The sequence below is a fragment of the Aspergillus heteromorphus genome (genome assembly GCF_003184545.1).
Source record: "Aspergillus heteromorphus CBS 117.55 chromosome Unknown BO70scaffold_16, whole genome shotgun sequence".
Classification (NCBI taxonomy): domain Eukaryota; kingdom Fungi; phylum Ascomycota; class Eurotiomycetes; order Eurotiales; family Aspergillaceae; genus Aspergillus; species Aspergillus heteromorphus.
This window is the reverse complement of record NW_020290421.1, coordinates 474,261-491,414: the sequence shown is the minus strand read 5'-3', so window position 1 is coordinate 491,414 and position 17,154 is coordinate 474,261. Positions and strand designations below refer to the sequence as shown.

Below are 17,154 nucleotides of genomic sequence, written 5' to 3'. Positions count from 1 at the left end.
ATAGAGAGGGAGTTGAGTCGGAGCGGAGAGTCGTCGGAGCAGCCAGCAGTAGCAGCAGCAGCAGCAGCAGCAGCTCTGACATCGCCGGCTCGCCGCCCAGCCAGCCAGGCAACCAACCCACGCAAGTAGCTCCTCCGGACGCCCAAAGCCCCCACCCACGCAACAATCCCTCACCACGTGACCACATCCCCAGCCCGGGCCTGGAAATAATCATCCGCATCCCCCAAACCCGCCTGGATTCCCTCCCTCCAGGATCCAGCAGCACCACATACAACCGCTCACCATGCCGCTCCTCGTCTCGTCCCTGGCCCTCCGCACGCTCCGGACCCTAGTCCAGCGTCCCTCCGGCCTCCTCCCCGCTCTCAAAACCGCCTCCGCGACAGCTACACCTCCTCCGGCGCGCTTCCAGCCGGTCTTCCGCCCCGTTGCCAGCACGCCAAACGGCTCCGTCAGCCTCGCCATCCGGCAATTCTCCTCGTCGCCGTTCCGCCAGGCGACATACAACCAGGTGCGTCGGGGCTGTCGGACTGCGCAGGCGGCGCGGCGCTCGCGGTCGCCGGCCCTGGTTGGTCGGTCCCAGATGAAGGGCGTTTGTGTGAAGACGGGTATCACGAAGCCCAAGAAGCCGAATTCCGGGGAGAGGAAGACTGCGAGAGTTCGGTTGAGTAGTGGGAAGGTGGTTACGGCTTATATTCCTGGTCAGGGTGAGTGGAGTCTTTCCTTGTTTGGTTATGGTGATGGGGGGATTGAGGGGGGAGCTGATTGAATTGGACTGGATTGGGGGTTGGGGTGGTAATAGTAGTGATGGTGATGGTGGATAATGGCTAGATGGCTAATTATGATGGTTGCGTTTAGGTCACAATATCCAGCAGCACAGTGTGGTCATGGTTCGCGGTGGGCGTCTTCCCGATTGTCCTGGTGTGAAGTACCACTTGGTTCGGGGTGCTATGGATCTGGTATGTTCATGTTCTCCCTTTCTGGTGATATTTCTTGGCTGGGACTGGGTAGAGTTTGTCTGGGATGTTAGCTAACGAGTGCAGGGTGGTGTTGCCAATCGCCTAACGAGTCGTTCGAAGTACGGCACGAAGAAGCCGAAGAAGGACTAGATTTGAGTGCAGTGTGATATGGGCTGCGGGTGTTAAATTTTGTGATTTATCTGTATCGATATCGAGTACCTGGTTTTTTTTTTAAGACGGATCTTATCGTTGTTATCATTAGAAAATGGCTATGTACATTTATGAGGCAATCCGTGCTGCAGCAAAGCTCCATTCCCTTCTATCCCACACGCCAGTACAGACGGCCCCGGAAATATGACAGAAATGATGTGATGAGTACGCCCGGACGAAATCCCCGACAATCTTTATGAACACATGACACCCGGCTCGGAAATCAGGAAATCAAAAAAAAGGAAAAGAAAAGACGAAGGCAGGGCCGCGGAGGCGGGGAGGCGGCGATTAGGCGGTGCCTCTCCACGACTGAACAGTGCCTCGGCCGGCTCCTGCTTGGCCCAGGAGATGCCCAGCGATGCCGGCCACACATGCCCGGCCGTTTCTGCTCAGCGCCACAGCGATGCTGCCAATAGCAAGAACGCAGACGAGAATTTGGCCTACACCACGTATTCAACTCTCATTCTCGTAGCCCTTGGGCTTGTCCATGTTGTTGACCTGGAAGTAGCGGGACGTGCCTGTGCTTGGTTAGCATGCCGTGCGGACCTGATTTCCCAGCAGGCGAACTTACAAGAGTAGCCCTTCCAGTCGAAGTTGTCGTTGGGGTTGCAGTGGCACTTCAGGTCCATCCGCAGCTGTTCGCCCGTCGGACAGTGGGTGAAGGGGACGTGGTAGTAGCCGATTTCGTTGAAGAAATGGATCTCCTCCTTTTTCAGGAGGATGCCCGCCGCGATGGAGTGGACCGGTGCATCGCCCCATCGTTCATAGAAGAAGCCACCGGCCTGGTCCAGGGTCTCGAAGTAATCGATATACTCCTTAGATCTCAGCCACTCCAGACTTCCGACCTCGAAGTTGGACCACTGTAGAGCCGGTTAGCACATTGGCACCCATACTCGGGGCGGAATACTCACGAAGTGGCACTTGTTGTAGGTCTTTCCGCCGTCATCACTCAGGAAGCCCATCGAGTTGTCGCTGGCGATGTGCTCGGGGTGCTTCTGCATAAATTGCTGCGTGGTGCCCCACAGGCTGGGGATGGTGTCGTAGTACTCGTACAGACTGAGGACGAAGCTGTACTTCTTGTTGTTCTCCTTCATGTAGCGGAAGGGGTCGGAGCCGATGTCGCAGAAGAGCTCGATGCTGGGCTCCACGCGCCAGTAGTACTCGTAGTTCATCATCAGCTCGTGGCGGAAGAAGAAGCCCGACTCGTAGCGGCACATGTGGCGGTAGCTCTCCGAGTCGCCGTAGATGATCTTCTTCTCGCCCATCTCCTGGCGCACCTTCTTGGCCTTGTCCTGGTCGATCCACTCGGGGTACGACCAATGCTCCTTGGGGATGACGCCGTAGTGGGTGTTGCCGGACACCAGGGCCGACGTAACCTTCTTGAACTCGTCGTCAAACGGTTTGTCGTTCAGGAACACCCAGTCGTAGTGGTGGTTGTGGTTGAAGCGGTCCTCCACCGTCCGGATGGACTTGGCCATCTCCCACACATCACTGTTGCGAGCCAAGGTCACGAAGGTGGCGTTCACACGGCTCGCCTCGGGGATGTACTTGCTCGGCCCGCTGGACGCGGAGGCATCGTTCTGCGAGGAGGGGGAGGCCCTGAAGGAGTCCTTGTAGGTGGAGGGGTTCAACTTGGTGCCGATGTTCTCGGGGATGGGAATCGCGCTGCGGGAGATGAGGAAGAAGAGGGCCAACCCCTAGGCCGGTCAGTCCTGCGCCGTGGTCAGGCACGGGCTCGCACTTACCGTGATGGCGAATAGTAGATATCTTGCGGGCCCGAGAGCCATGATGGTAGCGGGCGCTGCGCCGAGTCAAGCTGTTTCGGTGGAAAGTGGGAAGGTGGGAGGGATGGATGGATGGATGGATGGATGGATGGAGGCCGCAGGGCTGAATCTGGATGGTTGGAGTGCGGAGCGAACGGCAAGGGAGTTGAGAGGCTGATCAGGGTGAAACGAATGACGGGTCGATCAGTGAGACAGGGACGGGCGAGAAGATGAAATCTCTCGGCAGGGTCCCAGGTGGTCTTTTAGGATTGACGATCGGGGCGAGAAGTGAAGTCTGTAGGACTCGCCGATCCAGGCCGCGGCGCAACGCTCGTGCTGCGCGAAAGCGATGGAGGGAGGGATAGGCAGCGGAATAACGGGCGGAAATACGAATAGTTCAAGTGAAATGATTTGAAATGATTTAATATACGGTGGGATGGCGGTGGGCGAGGAAATTCAGGAGAAGCGACTGGTAAGATTGCGGTGCCGGGCTGAAGGGAGACGTAACCTCGTCGGCTTTCGGCGGCCTTTATTGGCCGGGCCACGTGTATACGTCGCGGCGGAAATGGACACTATTTAAATACTGTTGACTATTAGGTATCTACATAGTATGTATCAACGTTGTGGGGAACAGTCTCCCCGGGACTTTCTCATGAAGCACGTCTGCCTGTCGAGCAGAGTAGATAGATAGATACAGAGTGTCTGTTCTTCTGGCGGGCGACGATCGATCCATCCTGCCTTGGGATGGGGCCAGGCATCCCCCCCCAGGACTTGGCACACAGCTAATAATACCGTGATAGTCCACCGGTATAATTAATTAGATCGTTTTGTGGCCGGCGGTTTATTTGTTTGGATCGGGATTGGATCGGGATTGGACGGGACCATTGCCGATTAGGTAATGCGAGGGGCGGATCACGTGAGTGATTAGTTACAGTAATCGATTACCGTACGGTAATCGATTATATCACATGACATTAGCACACGTGCCGGAGACAAGCTGAGTCATCAACGGGCTGCTGGCAGCCTGACACCTAAGGCGGCGTGATATCAGACGCTCTCGCGACCTCATCCCGCACTACCGATTATGCTGTGTTAATTCTCGCCCTCCTCTTCCCCGCCACCCACCCATCGGTCCACCGCCCGAAGATGTCCTTCTTCGGCTTCGATACCACCCTGCCGAGGGATCGGGCCTCTCTCAATGACAGGAGGGGCTTTTTCGAAGCCCCCGACCCGTTCGCCGAGGTCGCCCGTGCCCGTGCCCAAGCCCACCAAGACGCCGACGATGACGACGTGTAAGAGCTCCTTGCCTGTAGCCTTGCTCTCCCACGAGATCGCGGCCCTTGAGGACTGGAACTGACCTGCGCTGCCTTCACCCCCGCTTAGGATCGACTTCGAGGATACCTACGACGGTCTGGGAGACCAGCTCAACGACGACCAGGATGCTTTCAACGACGACACCTTTGGCGGCGCCGGAGGCGCTGGCCCTGTCGGAAAGGACTTCGACTTCTTCGGCAAGACGGCTCAAGTTGCAGATGCGATTGGAGAGGAGCAGTTCCGCTACAGTCTCCAGAAGCCTGGGGTGCCCGCGGGCGCTCCTGCGGCGGCCGCCCAACCCCCCGCCGAGACCGCTCTGGCAGAGGCTCAGCCGAAACGAACGGGCTATGAGAAGTACCAGGACCCCGGATACATCCCGGATCTCCAGGCCAAGTCCAGCGTTTGGGGTATGCCCAGCAAGCCGGAGCCCACGTCCCAGTCCCAGTCCCAGATGATGTCGCAGGCGAGGAGGATGATGAGCCTGGAGGAGGTGGAAGCGCAGCTGCGGAGACAACCGGCCTCGATCCCCACTCAGCTCCCCGTCTCCCTCCCGCACTCGATGCCTGCGCTACCCCAGCCTATCCAGCGGGTTCACATGCCTCTCCCTGAAGATTTCCCCCAGCTGCCGCCCGAGATCCTGCAGGCCCAATTTGCCAAGGGTGTGCCCCCACAGTTGCTGCACCAGCCGCCCATGACCCCGGAGGGATACCCTCTGCCGGCGCATGCTCCCAACATGCCGCTGCATCTCCTGCAAAATGCCAACCTCCCCCCGCAGCACATGGTGGGCCCTCAGCGGCAAGCGATGTCGCCCGCACCCCAGCGGCCCCAGCAGCAACAGCCGCCGCCGCCGCCCCAGGGCCCTCGTGGAAATAACACCCAGCAGATGCCCGTGATCACCAACGCCCAGCAGTTGATGCACCTGACCGAAGAGCAGCGGATGGCCTACTTCATGGAAGATGCCAAGCGGGCCAAGCGCAACCATAAGATCTTCCTCCTCTCCAAGGGCAACGGACTGATGACCCCGCAAGATAAGAACTTCATCACGCGCATCCAGCTCCAGCAACTCGTCGCGGCTGCCGGGAACATGGCCGACTCCGATGCGGAGGCTGTCTTGGCGGAGGACTTCTACTATCAGGTCTACAGCCAGATCCGCGGGGCCCCGCGGCAACATCCCCACCAGCCCCTCGGCCACTTTGCGCAGACCTATCTGCTCCAGACGGGGAACCGGCTCGGGGGCCACGGGTCTCGCCGGCAGTTCCAGAGCGCGGACAACCACATGCAGAGAATGCAGCAGCAGGTCCAGCGCGCCGTGGAAGCCGCCAAGCAGAAGCCCAAGAACAAGCAGCTGATCATCGAAGGCAGCCTGGGTAAGATTTCCTTCAGCAATGCCAAGACCCCGAAGCCCATGCTCAACATCAAGCGCCCCGAGAGCTCGGAAGGCGCCAATTCGGCGAAGAAGCCGCACACCGACCTGAGCCTGAGCGACCGGAAATCGGTCCTGACTAACCTCGAAGGCGTCTACAGCACGTTGATGGAGATGGAAGACATGGAGCGCACGATGCCGCCGCCGCCGGACGAGAACGATGCGGAGGCGATCCAGAAGCACATGGAATGGCGACAGAACATCCGCTCGCTCAACCAGAAGCTGTGGCGGGAGCTCAAGGTCATGGAGCCTATTGTTCCCAACACCAACACCCCGCACCCCTTCATCGCCTTCCTGTCGTACCCCAAGGGAAAGAAGGCCATCCCCCGCATCTTCCGCCACATCGACCAGGAGCAACGGGTCACCATCCTCACGATGATTGTCGTCCACCTGGACTCCTTGGACGTGGTCCGGCGCGCGCAGCCCGTGCCCGGAGAAACCCAGCCCTCTCTGGCCGTCCGCGAGGCCATCGAACTGTTCTCCCAGGCCGTCATGCCCAGTCTCCTGGGTTACGTCAACGAAGCTCCCTTCAACATCATCATCGGCCTGCTGGGGCTCGTCATCGCGCAGACCCACGTGCAGATGGTCGCCAAGACCCGCATCGGACTGGGCGTCTTGACCATGCTTCTCAGCCGCGCCGAGATTGTCAAGGAGGCCGGTCAGGCTACAGAGCGGGACTGGCAGCAGTGGGTGGAGAAGTTCAACGTGCTCTTCGACACCCTCGAGCCCACATTCGCCGACATCTTCCCCAGCTCGATCAACGCCGGCGACGACATGTACGTGTGGCAGTTCCTGGCCGCGGTTGGTATTGGAGCGAGCCCCGAACAGCAGCAGCGCCTGGTCATTGCCGTCAAGTAAGTCCCTCACCTACCTACCTACCTACCCTCTGCTTCCCCAATCCAAAAGCTAACACCTCTCAGGGATCGTGTCATGGAGACAGTAACCTACAGCAAGACGCTCCCCGCCGACATGGCCAGCCAGCGCCTGAACAACGTGAACCTGTTCATGCGCGCTATCGGCCTCGATGTCGAACTCCTGGGTTAAGTTAGGAGGACCGGATCCCCCGGTGATTCTTGAGCTGGCCGAATCCGAGGGCGTGTCGTGTCGTGTCGTGTAGACAAAACCCGCATGTGCTATTCGGAATCCCATCTCAAATCCGAATCCGATCTTGATCCCACGGATTCTCATTCTATCGATATCGCGACAGGGCTGCCCTGCCTGCCTGCTGGCCCGTTGCTCTCACCGTGCGGCTGATGGATGTCTTTCTGTCTTTCTGTCTGTATTAGGGCAGTACGGACAGACAGACCCTGACAAGCGGGCAGAAAACAATGCAATACAAGACAAGACATACTGGCTGGAACGTCAGTCAACAATAAAACCAAGGAGGCGCGACGAGACCGGCCGAGATGCAGCTGCATGCATTGGAGTTGGTGTTGGTGTTGGGGCTATGAAAGAGCCCACGCCTCTTTCTTCCAGTGATGTACTACTACTACTACTTCCTCATCACCATGAATTCTTCTTTTATTCCCCCCCCTCTTTACCTTTTTTGTGACGTCCTACGACATGCATGCTTGGGGGAGGGGGTCCGTTGATAGTCCCATCCTACTCCTCCTGTCCTGTCTTCTAGCTTATGTGTTCATGTGTTCATTTTTTTTTTTTCTCTTTTTCTTTCTTTCTTTCTTTCTTTCTTTCTTTCTCAATCCGATTCATATTCCTTTGGCCCGATTAGGGTATGTCTAGCTGCATATGTAGATGTAGGTGGGCTCAGTAGAGCAAAAAGCATGAATCATATGATGACAGGCAGATATTGATGATGGTCTGGGATCATGGCAATGAGATCTGCCTCGGGCCCGAGTTGCCCTTCCTATAGTATAGTATAGTATAGTATAGTACTGTACTTTACTTATGTCCGACCCGTCTAACCCCTCCCTCTCTCCCTCTCCCCCTCTCCTTCGTCTATCGCCGTGCAGACTACACTGCAGAATGCATACATCCGGACGCAATCCAGACTGCCCGCGCGGCCTATCTGCTTTCTAGCGGCTTTTTAGTCTGCAATAGAGCACCTAATTACTAACAAGTCTACTATCGATTTATGAAGACTACCCGCGCACAGACCCAACCCAGACCCAGACCCAGACCCCAGATAGTACTGTACCAAGTACCAAGTACATTGCAGCCAGTAGACAGTTGACAGTAGACAGTAGACAGTGATACTACCACGGTACAGAGTACTAATCTAAATCGACCAAGTGTCTTCCTTCTGTCGCACACCCAGCCACCTCATCCCATCCCGGCCGTCCAACTGCAACTACGTAAGTAAAGTACGAGGGAGGGCCAGGCCGCAGTCCCGGTACTCCCCCGTTAGTCAGTCAGTCAGTCAGTCAGTCAGCTAGTATTCATTCATTTTCATAGCTGACAGAAAACATAACTAGCAAACAACTAACCAATTGTCAACTGTCACTGCGGAGTAGATACGGAGTAGATACCATACACGCTGTCTCCTATTCATGCATGCATGCATGCATACATGCGTGCATGTCTAGTGCTTACCTCGTCTAAGTATCTTCACTTCATTTCATTTCTACAGTAGGGATCCAGACACTTGCTTGTCTGCTTACTTACCTAACTACTATCTATCCCTCGTGCCGGACTAGTTACTACTGCCGGCCGGGGGTAGTGCTCTCATGCCGATCTTTGAGCTAGGCCTGTAGCCGAGCACTCTGCATGAAAAAGTACGTGCGTGCGTGCGTGCGTGAATAAATGGATGGATGGATGGATGGATGGATTGGTGCGAAAATCTCACGCGGGGTAGAGAGGCACCAGTTGGTTTGGTTTGGTTTGGTTTGGTTTGATCGACCGTGGGATATGCTGTGCTGGGAACTGTCAGAGTCAGATAGGTAGGCTGACGGCTAACAGCTAATGGCTAACGATTGTATTGCATTCCTGGTATCCGCGTGATTTTACTCGTCGTGAGTAGGTGGGTGGATGGGTGGGTAGGTACTAGTAGGTGGTCGCTGAGTTGGCTGGGTTATGCAGGTTATCGTATATAAAGATCGACTGGCTCGGGACGTGATGTTGTGGTTTGCTAGATCTGAGAGACTGTTAGTCGGTCTTGGACTGCCAGCTCAGCCAGGTAGTTGTTACCTAGCCGATTTATAAAGAAATTGTACTCACTTACCTACCTGCCTACCACCATGATTATGGAACTGCCTCGTCTGTGGCTGGCCCTCGCTGGCATAGTCACCTACTACATCACCCGGACTGTCTACCGGTTATATTTTCACCCGCTGTCGAAGATCCCCGGTCCCAAACTCACCGTGATCACCAACTTATATGAGCTTTACTATGATGTGATTCTCGGAGGGAGATTTCTGTTCCAGATCGAGAAGATGCATCAGCGATATGGTACGGTACCTGGCTTTGAGCGAGGGAGCTGAGACAGAGAGACTGTCGGCTAAGCAACGTGTCATTGCAGGCCCGATTGTACGCATCAACAACCGGGAAGTGCATGTCAGCGATCCGTCGTTCTACGACGAAATATACGCATCGAGTAGTCGCAAACGGGACCGGGATAACGATGCCTATGCGGCATTTTCGCTACCCTATGCCACGATCGGGACGATGGGCCATGAACACCATCGCTTTCGACGGAGCCTGTTGAGTGATTTCTTCTCGAAGCGGTCGGTGTTGGCGTTGTCGCCTTTCGTCGAGGAAAGAGTCGCGAAATTGATGGAGCGGTTCGAGGGGTTCCATAAAGATGGCAAGGCGGTGAATTTGAGCAATGCCTTTGCGGCGTTGACGTCGGACGTCATCACGCATTACTGTTATGGGAAGACCTGGCACTTCCTGGAAGATGAGGCCTTTCGGAGCGATATCCACAAGAGTACCGACGAGAATAGCAGTTTTGCCCACATTAACCGCTTCTTTCCGTTCGTGCCGGAGACGCTGCGCAAGGTGCCGCCGTGGGTGATGTCCCTGGTTTTCCCGGGGAAGACTGCCGTGTTCGAGTTCCAGGAGTCATTCCTGCAGCTGATTTCGGCCAGTATGCAGAGTGGAGAGAAGGTGTCTGATAAGGGAGGCCGTGCGATTTTCAAGAAGTTGTCGGACCCCGGTTTGCCGGAGAAGGAGAGAAGCTTGCGTCGTATCGAGGATGAGGTGTTTACGCTCCTGGGTGCGGGCACGGAGACCACGGCGAGTACTCTCATGTTGATGGTTTACCATACCGCGCAGGATAGGAGTATTGTGGAGAAGCTTCGAGCCGAGCTGAAGCAGCTCATGCCCACGCCTACCAGCACCCCGACATGGACGGAGCTTGAGAAGCTACCATACCTGGTATGTTCACGACCCCAGTCTCGCTTGGGGCATGGCTAACTCGTATATAGACCGCGGTGATCAACGAATCGTTGCGCTTGTCGTATGGTATCATCATGCGGCTTCCTCGTGTAGCGCCGACGGAAACGCTGCAATACAAGGACTATGTCCTTCCCCCCGGGGTACGTGCACCCATTCATATCACGGAGATGACCAGCTCACGCGCAGATGCAGACCCCAATGAGCACCTCCACCTGGTTCGTCCACCGGGACCCGGCCATTTTCCCTGACCCGGACCGGTTCGACCCGGAGCGATGGATCCAAGCTGCGGCACGGGGCGAGAACCTGTCCCGATACCTCGTATCGTTCATGAGAGGCAGCCGGGCGTGTGTGGGAATGAAGTTAGTTGTTGCGCCTCTATCCTCGGACTTGGCTAATGGGCGATAGTCTGGCATATAGTGAGCTGTACCTGACAACGGCGCATCTGGTCCGTCGATTCGACTTTGAATTGTACGACACCCGCCCGGAGGACGTCCGCATCACGCGCGATAAGATTATCCCGCATGCTGAGAAGGGTATGATGCGGCTCAAGGCCAAAGTGACGGGCATGGTAGAGGAGTGAATGGTGTGGTTGGCATGGGAAGCGAGGTATATACAAGTAGTATGTTCGAGGAGATACGATGTGACTTTGGGTCCGTGCCTGCTTGCCACCACCCCGCCTTGTTGTCAGCAAATACATCCCGAACATATATTCGTTGTATACAGCAGCCAAATTGAAAATGCATGTGAAGTATAAGACCGTACTTGCTATGGGCAGCTGCAGGTCTTGTTCCCGACTGCTGTTGCGCCGGGACGAGAGGCTCTACGCAGCTAAACCGGTGGGGGACCAACAGACCACCCGTTCGGCACGGGCGCACCCCCGACCCCCGACCGAAGCATTCGCAAGACATCTTGGAGGGGAGTACTCCGTATCTGCACGATGCTGCAGGTCTCAGTCTCAGTCTCAGTCTCAGTCTCGGGTCTCGACAAGCCAGAGTGGCCTCCACGTGCCCACGCCCCGAACCGGCCCTCATGCCATCCCTGTCTGTCCCTGGCAGCCAGAGCGACAGGCACGACTGCGCCCGGCGATTGGACCCTTGGATCAAGCAGCCTCTCGAGGCGCGGGGCCCACCGCGCAGTGGAGCCTGACCCGCCCACGGAAGGGCTGGACAATCACAATGATGAGACCATCAAGACAAGCGACAACAGCCCATCGAATGGGGGCGCTGATTGGCGGGCAGCGGCCCCAGCCCCGGCGGACTTCGTTCGGGCCGTCCTGGTTTCAGCTTCAGACTGACTTAGTAACATTTAACAGCAGGTCGTCATTTGCCGGGGGCTGGCGTGATCCTGCCCGCGTTCTGAGTCCGATGACGAGGGGAGCATGGCGGGCAGAGATGAGAGACGAGAGAGCAGTGGCAGAGAGGTGCCGAAAAACTCCGTCGAAGAGATGACTTTACTCCGACTGGTGGCGCGATGGTGTCCCTGCTGCAACGGATGCTTGCTGCATGCACGTATCCTGCCGCGGTGAGACGTCGGAGTCGAGAGATGAAGGAATGATGGCGGATGACGGATGACGGGAAACGGTTTGGAGGTATTAATTAAACTGAAGGTGGTTTTGATCGGCCGGTGGGCAGCAGGGTGTTTACGTAGGCTGTCTCGGGCGATCCATGGTGGGGGAGAGAAAGGGGGAGGCGGTCTGGAAAGACAGAGAAGAGTAAGAAGAAGGGGATTGATGTGATAATGACTGAATGATTTGGAAATCAGAGATGTGATGGTGATGATGTTGTCGAGATGATGATGGAAGATGGAAGATGGAGAGCCAGTCGGTTCGGATACCTTGTATCGCTGTAACGTACGGTACCTGTTCCTGCTCTTCTCCCACGTTTAGCCGGCAGCCCCTCCACCGGAGTCTCCCCCACCATCCCATCCCAATTGCGGCGCCCCTTAAATATCCCGCCCGCCGCCCGACTTCCCCAATCCGTTTGCGCCATCTTGCCTCTTCTCTCTCTCCCCATCCCTTCTCCCTCTCTCCAGTCCCCTCGCTACACTCCTCCCCATCATCATGTCTGCTGGATCAGTTCTCGTCGCCGGGTACGTCTCCTGTCCCTATTCCCTATTCCCTATTTCCTAGATCCCCCACCCCCAACAACAACAAATAACGCTCAAGCTAACCCCGCAATCCTCAGTGGAACGGGCTACATTGGCTCCTTCACCACCCTCGCCCTCCTCGAGGCCGGCTACAAGGTCGTCGTCGTTGACAACCTCTACAACTCCTCCCCCGAGGCCCTGAAGCGCATTGAGTTGATTTCCGGCAAGAAGGCTGAATTCGTTCAGCTGGATGTCACCGACGAGGCTGCCTTCGACCGCGTCTTCGAGGCCCACCCCGACATTGACAGCGTCATCCACTTCGCTGCCCTGAAGGTGAGTCGCCATGCGCTGACCCGATGTCCAAGCGCAGTGGCTGACGGATATCATCAACACAGGCCGTTGGAGAGTCCGGCGAGAAGCCTCTGGACTACTACCACGTCAACGTCTACGGCACTATCTGCCTCCTGCGTTCCATGGTCAACCACAATGTCACCAACATCGTCTTCTCCAGCTCCGCCACCGTCTACGGCGATGCCACCCGCTTCCCCAACATGATCCCCATCCCCGAGAACTGCCCGCTGGGCCCCACCAACCCCTACGGCAACACCAAGTTCGCTGTCGAGAACGCCATCACCGACGTCATCAACGCCCAGCGCAACAACGCCATCAAGGCTGGCAACGAGGCCGAGGCCAAGAAGTGGAACGGTGCCCTGCTCCGGTACTTCAACCCCGCCGGTGCCCACCCCAGCGGCATCATGGGTGAGGACCCCCAGGGTGTCCCCTACAACCTGCTGCCCCTGCTGGCTCAGGTCGCCACCGGCAAGCGCGAGAAGCTCCTCGTGTTCGGAGATGGTAAGCCCTGATCTCTAGACTAGATCTGCGGGGCCTTCTGCTGACTCCTCCAGACTACGCTTCCCACGACGGAACCGCCATCCGCGACTACATCCACATCCTCGACCTGGCTGACGGTCACCTGAAGGCCCTCAACTACCTGCGCCTCAACAACCCCGGAGTCCGTGCCTGGAACCTGGGTACCGGCAAGGGCAGCACGGTGTACGAGATGATCCGTGCCTTCTCCGCGGCCGTGGGCCGGGACCTTCCCTACGAGGTTGCTCCCCGCCGGGCGGGTGACGTGCTCAACCTGACCGCCAACGCCAGCCGGGCCACCGAGGAGCTGGGCTGGAAGCCGACGCGCACCCTCGAGCAGGCCTGCGAGGACCTCTGGCTGTGGACCCGCAACAACCCCCAGGGCTACCGCCAGCAGCCCCCGGCCGAGCTGCTGGAGAAGCTGAACAAATAAACTATTAATGACTACAATCTATTAGAATCTGTGCCGGGACGTCCGATAGACGATTGGACCGGGTAATTGGATGAGACGAATTTCCTTGCATGTGTTGCTGGCCGTCTGTATCTAGAGCGTTGTAAGGCTTGTTGCTTTCTAGATATATTGAATAAACGGCTAGATTGGCTATTGGCTATTTTGGTATTCCGTAGTCATCTATCACCTTGGTTGACTACATCTACTACCCATGAAACGATAGGATTTTATAACCAGTCGGTCTGATCTGGGCCATAGACTAGAACATATACTAGAAACTAGATACACGTACGTCCATCCACTCCCTTGGCTAGTTAGTATACACAATAAGGAATAGTAGTAACCAGCACCCCCTCCCCCCTTTCTTACATCCCCAAGCAAGAGAAATCATTGCCCGAGTCATTCTTTCTCAACCACCCTCCAAATATGCCTTGCGTCGCTCTCGTTGTCGTCAGTCACAATAATCCCGCCTACTATCAGATTAATAATTATATTCTAAATAGCTATACCGGCTACCAGAAGAGCAACTCCGCCGATTCTCACCATTCCAGGCAGTTGGTGATTTGGCCTGGGAATGATGAGCTGGGACAGGATGGAATAGTTGTCGTGGATGGATTGAGAATAAAGTACAGCCCCATGCGTGGGTAGTATCTGCAGCTCAAGGCTAGGCTAAGTATGGAGAAAGAATATGGGGACGAGCAGAAAGTGTGTACGCACCGAGGAGGCTATGGGATAACTGCCAGATCTGATTTCTCGTATTTATAGTACTCCTCGGTAGGGTGCTGTAACCCTGATAAACAGGCAAACATGGCTAGGAAAATGCATTGAGGAGGGTAATCGGCCACTTTTATCTATACTGTACAACCAGCTCCACCAGCATTTATTTCCCCTTGCGACTCCTGCGCGACCCCGGGGTCTGCTCCTTTGTGCCCGTCCCCGACGTCTTGCCCTGCTCCTGTTCCTGCTTCTCCCTCTCCCTCTCCTTCTTCTCCATCGCCCGCATCACGGCGCTCTCCGTCTCCTTGGCCTCGATCATCTTCTCACTGAATTGCCACAGCAACTTGCCCGCGCCCTCGTCCTTGACCTCCCGCCGCGCCACATCCACCTCCTTACACTCCTTGATCATCCAGCCGCCCTCGCCCTTGCCGTACTCGCCCTCCATCGCCGCATACAGAATACTCTGCGCGCCCTGCTGCGGCGACTTCAGCACAAGCCACCACACCGGCCAGGTCAGCAGATACAGGAACAGCCCCCACAACGACCCCCCCGTCATCCACCGCCGGAAGCCAGGCGTGCGACTAAACCCCGGATCGACCATGATCACGCGCGTGCTGTTCTGCTGACCATCCGGACGCTTGAACGCGTTCAGATGTTTCTGGAAAGACTGCGCGAAGATCATCAGCGAGAGCTTGCTCAGGCCGTAGAGACTGATCGGCTGCTGCTTCTTCTTCTTAGGTGTGGGCGTGCGTTTCCCGATATTCTTCTTCCCCTTCCCTGTCCCTGCCCCTGCTCCTGTCCCGGCCGCAGACTCAGTCGCCGCCGCCGTAATCGCCGCCGCCTCGCCCACTCTCCCCAGTTCCCACTTCGCCCCGATATACCCGGAGCACGCGGCAAAGATGACCCGCACGTCGCGGTACGCGGGCTGCACCCTCAGCGCCGGACTGAGGATGCTCAGCAGGTGGAAGTTGGCCAGGTAGTTCACCATCCATTCCTCGTCGAGGCCGTCCACGGTCAGCCGTTTCTTGCTGGGCGGGGGGTTGGTGTTTCCGCAGAGGATGACCATGTCGAGACGGCGGGGGGGCACGTTGTCGATCCATTTGGTGGCGAAGGTGCGGATGGAGTGCAGCGAGGAGAGGTCAACTTGTTCGGCGTAGATTAGTTGGTTGTTGGTCGCGGCGCGCAGGTCGTCGATGTATTCGGTTAGGAAGATGTCGTTCGCGGAATGTTGCGTCAGGAGGATTACTTGGGCGCCGCGTGAGGCGAGGCCGTGTACGACGGATGCTCCGATGCCGGATGTGCCGCCCTATTTTGGTTGTGAGTGAGTGAGTGGATGGGTTGTGGAGAAAGAGGGGAGGGGGGGGGGGGAAGTTGGAGAGAATGTATGAGAGTAGGACAGGACGACGTACCGTCACCATCACCACCTTCGAATGCATCACTCGCTCGGAGGTGTTCTGGGCTCCCCGGAAGTAGTATTTCAGGGCGGCCAGGAGCAGTGCCCACGGCACCAGCTTGATGATGTCCCAGGCATACGGGATGGATGTGAGACCCTCCGTCACTCCCTGGACGATGATGGGGATGGGCATGGTGAAGCCCGAAAATCCGAACAGACAGAAAGGAAAGCGTGAAAGAGTGACTGACAGCGAGGCAAGGAAAGAAAAGACAAGAAAAGGAAAAGGAAAAGAACCGGGACGAGTCAAAGACAGTCCGCAGAAAGGACCGTCGGTAGTTTGAGGGGGAATGAATCGAGAGTAACTAAATTGGACTGCTGAGTTGGAGGTGCCGGAGTTGCTGCTTAAGCCAAGCTCTCTCACTTCCGGCCGATCTCCCGCCACGCACTGCTGCTGCCTGTCTCTCTCTCTCTCTCTCTCTCTTCTTCCCTTCCTCTCTTCTTCTCTCCTCTCCTCCACCACAAATCACAATCCATACACCATGACCACCCCCGATCCCCACAACAACAACAACGACAACGACGAAGAAGATGAATACTTCCTCCCCCTCCAAGACCAGCGCGTCTTCGGCGCCGGCATCCGCAAAAAGCGCGTCCCCTTCGTGCGCTCCTCCGACCTAACCACCACCACCACCTCCTCATCCACCCCAACTCCATCCTCCACCGGCCAAACCATCGCAGACAGATACCTCTCGCTCGTACTATCGACACCACCGCCACCACTACCACTACAGCAACAACCCAAACCAGACCCCTCAAACCCCAACCTCAACCTCAACTCCAACCCCCAACAACACCCACCCACACCCACACCCCCAGAACCAGAACCAGAACCACAACCTCACTGCGAAATCTGCAACCTCCCCCTCACGACCCAAAATCAATCACAAACCCAATCACAAACCCCCCAACCAAAACCAAAACCGCACGAAGCCTCCCTCGCCCACCAAGCCTGTCTCACGCACTCGCACCCGCCCTCGCACCTCGACCGTACGCGGCCCGGGATGCGCTACCTCGCGGCCTACGGCTGGGACCCCGATAGTCGGGTGGGACTGGGGGCGAGCGGGCGCGAGGGGATCCGGGAGCCGGTGAAGGGAAGGCTGAAGGCTGATACGGTGGGGTTGGGGGCTGTGGTTCCTCGGGGCGGGGAGAAGGAGAAGAATAAGAAGAAGAAGAAGACAGTGGGTGGGGCGGGAGTGCAGAAGTTGAATGCGAAGGAGGTGCGCAAGGGGCAGAATGAGGAGAGGAGGCGCGGGGAGAGGTTGCGCGAGATGTTTTTTCAGAGGGAGGATGTGTTGGAGTATCTTGGTGGGGGGAGATGAATTTTTTTGTTTCTTTGGTATGTTGGGTTGGGTTGGCGTTACGGTTGGAGGGGGTAGGCGGTTGCTTTGATACCCTTAGAGGATTGGATTGGTTATGATGATGATGATGATGGTTGTGTTATTATATCTGGGATGGTACATGTTCTCTACATACACGGGGAAAGATGATGCGATGCGAAGAACGGACGGGCGTATTAGAGCGGTCGAGGCTGGTATCGCAGCCGCGCTAGAATAAGGCGAGAG

At 56.7% G+C, this 17,154-nt stretch overlaps 7 protein-coding genes across 7 annotated transcripts; 5 read left to right on the top strand and 2 right to left on the bottom strand.

Annotated features, from left to right (window-relative positions):
- The first annotated feature begins 222 nt into the window (after nucleotides 1-222).
- BO70DRAFT_363029 (mitochondrial 37S ribosomal protein uS12m) lies at nucleotides 223-1,260 on the top strand. Its single transcript, XM_025543467.1, has 3 exons — nucleotides 223-704; nucleotides 856-956; nucleotides 1,041-1,260. Exons 1-3 carry the CDS (start codon nucleotides 284-286, stop codon nucleotides 1,104-1,106), a joined length of 588 nt encoding a protein of 195 aa, XP_025398493.1. The 5' UTR covers nucleotides 223-283; the 3' UTR covers nucleotides 1,107-1,260.
- On the bottom strand, nucleotides 1,182-3,396 carry BO70DRAFT_363028 (glycosyltransferase family 15 protein). The gene is made up of 4 exons (XM_025543466.1): nucleotides 2,912-3,396; nucleotides 2,078-2,863; nucleotides 1,738-2,026; nucleotides 1,182-1,684 (listed from the first exon to the last, which is right to left on the bottom strand). The coding sequence occupies exons 1-4, from the start codon at nucleotides 2,951-2,953 to the stop codon at nucleotides 1,620-1,622; spliced, it is 1,182 nt and encodes a 393-aa protein (XP_025398492.1). The 5' UTR covers nucleotides 2,954-3,396; the 3' UTR covers nucleotides 1,182-1,619.
- A 631-nt stretch (nucleotides 3,397-4,027) lies between these two features.
- BO70DRAFT_57754 (deadenylation-dependent mRNA-decapping factor PAT1) lies at nucleotides 4,028-6,780 on the top strand. Its single transcript, XM_025548555.1, has 3 exons — nucleotides 4,028-4,221; nucleotides 4,313-6,520; nucleotides 6,587-6,780. Exons 1-3 carry the CDS (start codon nucleotides 4,076-4,078, stop codon nucleotides 6,708-6,710), a joined length of 2,478 nt encoding a protein of 825 aa, XP_025398491.1. The 5' UTR covers nucleotides 4,028-4,075; the 3' UTR covers nucleotides 6,711-6,780.
- Nucleotides 6,781-8,860: 2,080 nt separating this feature from the next.
- BO70DRAFT_293557 (cytochrome P450) lies at nucleotides 8,861-10,599 on the top strand (the record flags this gene model as incomplete). The annotated part of the gene is made up of 5 exons (XM_025539445.1): nucleotides 8,861-9,071; nucleotides 9,142-9,998; nucleotides 10,049-10,159; nucleotides 10,212-10,378; nucleotides 10,425-10,599. The coding sequence occupies 5 exons, from the start codon at nucleotides 8,861-8,863 to the stop codon at nucleotides 10,597-10,599; spliced, it is 1,521 nt and encodes a 506-aa protein (XP_025398490.1).
- Nucleotides 10,600-12,300: 1,701 nt separating this feature from the next.
- Nucleotides 12,301-13,647, top strand: BO70DRAFT_363024 (NAD-dependent epimerase/dehydratase family protein). Its single transcript, XM_025543465.1, has 2 exons — nucleotides 12,301-12,956; nucleotides 13,010-13,647. Exons 1-2 carry the CDS (start codon nucleotides 12,578-12,580, stop codon nucleotides 13,402-13,404), a joined length of 774 nt encoding a protein of 257 aa, XP_025398489.1. The 5' UTR covers nucleotides 12,301-12,577; the 3' UTR covers nucleotides 13,405-13,647.
- Nucleotides 13,648-14,174: 527 nt separating this feature from the next.
- BO70DRAFT_338477 (putative oxidoreductase) lies at nucleotides 14,175-15,899 on the bottom strand. Its single transcript, XM_025541202.1, has 2 exons — nucleotides 15,549-15,899; nucleotides 14,175-15,445 (listed from the first exon to the last, which is right to left on the bottom strand). Exons 1-2 carry the CDS (start codon nucleotides 15,723-15,725, stop codon nucleotides 14,303-14,305), a joined length of 1,320 nt encoding a protein of 439 aa, XP_025398488.1. The 5' UTR covers nucleotides 15,726-15,899; the 3' UTR covers nucleotides 14,175-14,302.
- A 208-nt stretch (nucleotides 15,900-16,107) lies between these two features.
- BO70DRAFT_258823 (putative G-patch domain protein) lies at nucleotides 16,108-16,905 on the top strand (the record flags this gene model as incomplete). The annotated part of the gene is made up of 1 exon (XM_025538887.1): nucleotides 16,108-16,905. A coding segment is annotated over one exon (798 nt), but the record flags the coding sequence as incomplete, so codon positions are not given.
- Between the last annotated feature and the right edge of the window lie 249 nt (nucleotides 16,906-17,154).